Below are 4,990 nucleotides of genomic sequence, written 5' to 3' on the forward strand. Positions count from 1 at the left end.
GGCTCCTCATAATCTCTCTTTATTTAGTTATTTCTGAGTTGAAGAGGGTGAACGGCTACAGTGTAATAACAAGTAAGTACACCCAGAAACGTTTCTACACACTTTCTACCATGCTATGAACATGTCGCCAAAATTGAGCTACATCGTGTTTTTTAAAACGAACAAAATAAGGTTCGCATGTGACTGGCAACATGCTGGGGAACCAGAATGTGATTAACGGGTCGCTAACCTCAAGACTGTTTGCCAATTCAGCAAATGAACTAAACCCTCATCAGCACACGATAGTGCTGCAATTAAGACGCAGACGCACACAAAATGACCAGGAGAATCGCGGTTTGAACCCAACTTTTGCACCTCAACTTGAGTTGTGTAGGCTTGGGCAACCTGGCAATATCCCAGCCCTCGTGCTTCCTTCTGGGGGCATCGTTGGGAAGGAAATACTCACAAGTCGATGAAGCCACCCGAGAACCGGAGGATCTGTTTGGTGTTTCTATTGAATTTATAACATGTAGTAGCCTCGATGGACAGTCGGGTCATTCCGTTTTCACTTGATGATCTGTGCACTCTTTCTCCCTTCCACCCCATCTGCCAGCCACTTCCTCGTTGGGTCGGACAAGGAAGCGTTCGAACGAGGTGACCAGTTCTCTTCGTCGGACCACGCGAACTGGTGCCAGGAGACGCAATTTCAGTTCCAGCACCACTTCGCGTCTATCTCCGTTCCCAGAAGAGGAGCAGATTGATGGTAGTACGGAAAACCATTCGGGCCGATCAACTGGCGATGGTCTCGCTCAATTTCGACCGTATTCACCGCCAGCTACGTCGGCCATGTTGAGGGCGCCGCATTTACTGTCACACTGTAATTGTCCTCACCGACCTAGCATGCCCCCTGGCCCACCAACTTCTCCGGTACCCAGCCCACCTCCAACCTCATTTGCTCAACTTCCTCATTCCACGTCAGTACAATCCTCTTCCGCCCCCTCACTAACTGCAGACCTCCCTCCTGATATCCTCTGTGAAGACTCAGCAGAATATGCGGCCAACTCCATGTCTAAGCACACCGTTCCCGATATCCCAGGGGTCTTTCGTAACCGCCTGCGTCGACGTCGAAACGCCATTTGTGCCGCATCAGCACTAGGTCAGGGACTAAAAGAGTTCTTCACATCCTACGTCGTTTCTCACCTCACTGAATCCATGACTTCATCGCTTAGTTTGGATGCCAACCCACCGGTCTCGGTCCCATCCTCGACGCATTCGGTGTTCCTGCCTCCAAACTCAACGAATAGTACAACACCTACCCCTGTCGACCCCCTTCCCTCCGAAATGGAGTTATCGTCTATCGATTAATGACTGTGATAATTCTGGGACTACTGATCTCTTTAGTATATTGTCATTGTTACGATTATTGTTATTATTACTATTATGATGTGACTAACATTCAGGTAAACCCACCTTTCACACAGATCACACGGTGTGAACAAGGTTTCGTCTTAGAGACCCGTTCCCGCTCTGCCGTAGCCTTTTTCCGCACACCATCATCTCACTTGTGGCTCATTGCACAACCAATTCTATCCTTTATGCACGACGTATTATCGAAAAAAATCATTATTATCATTATTTGTAATTGTTACTATGGGTATTTTGATCTTCTCGCGCACATTTGTCGCCGTACATCGAGTCTTTCGCCAGCGAAATGCATTCTTAGTCTCTCGTTGCTGTTGTTACTTTGCAATCTCACCTCCGTGACCACCTATCCCCCTCTTCGTTCCCTCTTTTTGTCATTGGTAGAATCTGTTTTATTTTTTCTTCAATACAAGACACTCATGTTGAGTTCTTTTCTTCCCATTCGTGTGATTTGAGGAGTTATGGGAAGGAACTCCTGTCCGAACCACTGCCCATATTATCATGGTTCGAATTCTCGGGTGAATACAGTTCACTTGAACAGGCTGTATATTTTCTGAGTATGCATATTAGGAATCGAGGACAGTCACAGAGGTTGCTGAACGTTTCTCGAAATTCGGGAGCCCCATTTTGAAGTAGCCAATCTGCGTAATTACCATACGATCACCGCCTTTCTGTCGGTTGCCTTCGGCCGCCAAAACAAACGTTTGTTGAGCATGAACTTTGGGGAACCTTCAACCTTTCGATTTGAGCAAACGGATCAGCATATCGCGTTGTGACGGTTTACTCATGCAGCGTCCACAGACACTCTCCAATCACAGTCCAATCAACCGTTCCCGGTCTGGAAAGCAGTGTCTGTTGAAGCAGACCTGAGACTGGTTCGGGGCTCTAATCGTCTTCTTGTCCACATTCTGGCGCTCTAGCGGCACCTCTGCCCACATACCACCCCGTGACACAGGCAGAACCGTCGGCACATTTCAACCACTAAGTGAAGCTAATCCGTGCTGAAAAGCATTGTACGGCTGCTCCATCCGTATCGGAAATCGTCAGCAGTACGTATCTCACGAGATTTCAGTCAGGAGTTTCGAACCTTCGACCTCGCGGCCAGTAGTTTGAACGAGCCGCTGGTCAGTGTGCTTAGACAGCATACAGCGCCACCCATCCACACCACGTGGTCACACGTGTTGACTGGCTCCTTAGGCAACGACTTCTCAGATGGAGGTTTCACTCCTCTTCCATCTTTCTATCCTCTTTCGACCAACCCCTCTTCCACAGACTCTAGTTGTAGGCAATCAATCAGGGACCCGCAAAGATACCACCACTCCCGTCTACCGCTTATTGTAGTCGTTTGGCGCTGGTGATGATGATGATATGTAGACGAGCGCGATGGTGGGGACGTCAGAAAGGCAATGCAAGATAGATGTAAAGAGCCGCATAAACGAGGGATTCAGTCTGGTCCCGCATTCCAACCAGATTACTTGTCAGGTGAGTGTATTTCGCGGACTGCGGGCAATTTGAGCTCAAGTAGATTAACGGAAACGCGTGAATTTCGCCTACCTGATGAGCCCGAAAAAGGACGACACGGATCGTGCACTGTCAAAGAGTTTTCCGCCATATCCCTCAAGTAAATACAAGGCACTTCAGTCCTCAAGGTAAAGATGTATGTAGTTGGATATCGAAGAGCCAAACCTTTCCTGGGACGTAGATTGATCGGTTGTGTGACCTTTTGATCTAGGGTTTCTCTGTGAACCACGCGCTTGTCAGCTGCACAAGCTGGTCGGTGGAAGCATGGTCCAGAGGAACAAGCCTGCGCCTCGGGTTCTTATCATATGAACTCGGCATCGATTGTCCACGTGACTTCATGTATCCCGCGTGTTATTCGCGCCGAGTTTCGAACGATCAACACAAGCTTTCCTCCTTTCTCCTAGCGAGCACCATCCGTGTTTCTCCAAGGTTCTATAGACGCAGCCACAACCGTGTCTTGATCTAGCCTAGGGAACGGTATCCGTTTTTTCCCTATTTGATGCGACGTGAACATCACTCACCATTTCATGTCGTAAAACAATCGAGGATAAGTGCTGTCAACTCTGGGTTAGAATGGTCAAAATTGATAAGTCACGATTAGAGGACTGCAAGCATATGGTCTCAAAGAAATCCAATACGATTTGTACGGGACTAGGAACTTCACCGTTGGTCCAGTGGCGGGCCTAAACAGTCCCCAGTCTTTCGAATCTCCCTCTTGATGATACCGATAAGAGTCAGTTGTCCAATCACCTCGACTGTTCCCAGTCTTCGGTTGATAACGCCCTCTGGGCGACCGTCTGATTGGTGTTGCTTGAAAGACATCAAGATGTTTCTGAGAGTGCTCCAGTTGGTTCGCCCAATGATGCGCGTGGAGGTTGTAAGACACGTGAATCCTGCGAGTTAAGAATCTGTTAAAAATAAGTCATATGTTGTGGGATTTCTTGATGAGCTGTGTTACATTGCCCTTGGGGCGAACCCACGATTTCAAGCATATGTGTCACAAAGACTGGAAATTTGGCTAACCATGGCTAAATGCTAGCCGATAGCCTCAGTCGTTTTAATTGGCTACCGTGCTGGCGGCTCACGTGACAAGTGACCATTCATAGTCGTTGATTCCATGTACGGTTCACTTCGCAACGCTCTGACGAGCTCGGTCACTGGTGGATGAGCCTTGAAGCGGCATTGAGTGCTAAGTCCAGCGAACCTCCAGGGCCGAATTCATTATGAGAAAAGCTGCACGAGTGAGTATGAATTTTCCGCATTCTCGTTTCTTCGATTCAAGAGTTAAATCATCTGACCAAAAACGTTTCCGGTCTGTTGGCCTTCAGTTCTGAGACTATTCCGTCAAATTGGCCTGAAACTCTACCCTCACAGTGACCGTAAACGGTCGGCGAGTAGTCCATCCAAATATGGATGATACTTTCTCTCCCAATACATTGGAAACCACAAAGCTGTTGTTCTTTTAATCTTTAACTGAATACCAATCATTTCCAGTTGTTTACTTTTTCCGCATTTCCGAGATCCGACCTCATCATCATTGCCTGATCTGTGTCACCGTTCGGTTCGCAAATATCCCATTTCTTCAGGTCACTCCGGATCGATCCAGCCGGTCAACAATTGATCTTACAATTGATCTGTGAGAAGGCACAGTTTACGCCAGGCGGAAGAAAATAACATATGTCGTGCACTTACTAGCAGCGATCAGTCGATGGTACAGGAAATCGTTTGCTCAAAAAGTTTTGCGCGGGGCACCAACGCTCTCAGAGCAATGTGTGCTTAATAACTCTGTGTTGGTGTGTGTGTGTGTGTGTGTGGCGCCAGCGTTTTGGTTTCCGATGAACAGTCCAGTGTGCAAACAGATGCTTGTCTCCGTAGGTCAATATGGGGCTTACGTTTATACTCAGTTTGGTATGAGCCCTCATTTCAGTCCGCACGACACGTAAATGTCGTGCGTCCTTCAACAGTGACACCAGTACGGATAGAAAACATAATCTGAGGAATAGACTTAATACACTACTCCTTAGGTCACTGAAATTTACTGACCGGAAGATCCGTGGTTCGAACCCGA

At 47.8% G+C, this 4,990-nt stretch overlaps 1 protein-coding gene across 1 annotated transcript in view; it reads left to right on the plus strand.

Moving 5' to 3' along the window:
• The window catches only part of T265_05718 (hypothetical protein), a gene marked incomplete at both ends in the record, with an annotated part of 19,797 nt that extends 17,983 nt beyond the window's left edge, over positions 1-1,814 (plus strand). The window contains one exon of the mRNA XM_009170791.1: positions 593-1,814. Within this exon, the coding sequence (XP_009169055.1) occupies positions 593-1,344 (752 nt within the window). The remainder of the gene's footprint in view (positions 1-592) is intronic.
• Between the last annotated feature and the right edge of the window lie 3,176 nt (positions 1,815-4,990).

This window comes from Opisthorchis viverrini, assembly GCF_000715545.1.
Source record: "Opisthorchis viverrini unplaced genomic scaffold opera_v5_113, whole genome shotgun sequence".
Taxonomy (NCBI): Eukaryota; Metazoa; Platyhelminthes; class Trematoda; order Opisthorchiida; family Opisthorchiidae; genus Opisthorchis; species Opisthorchis viverrini.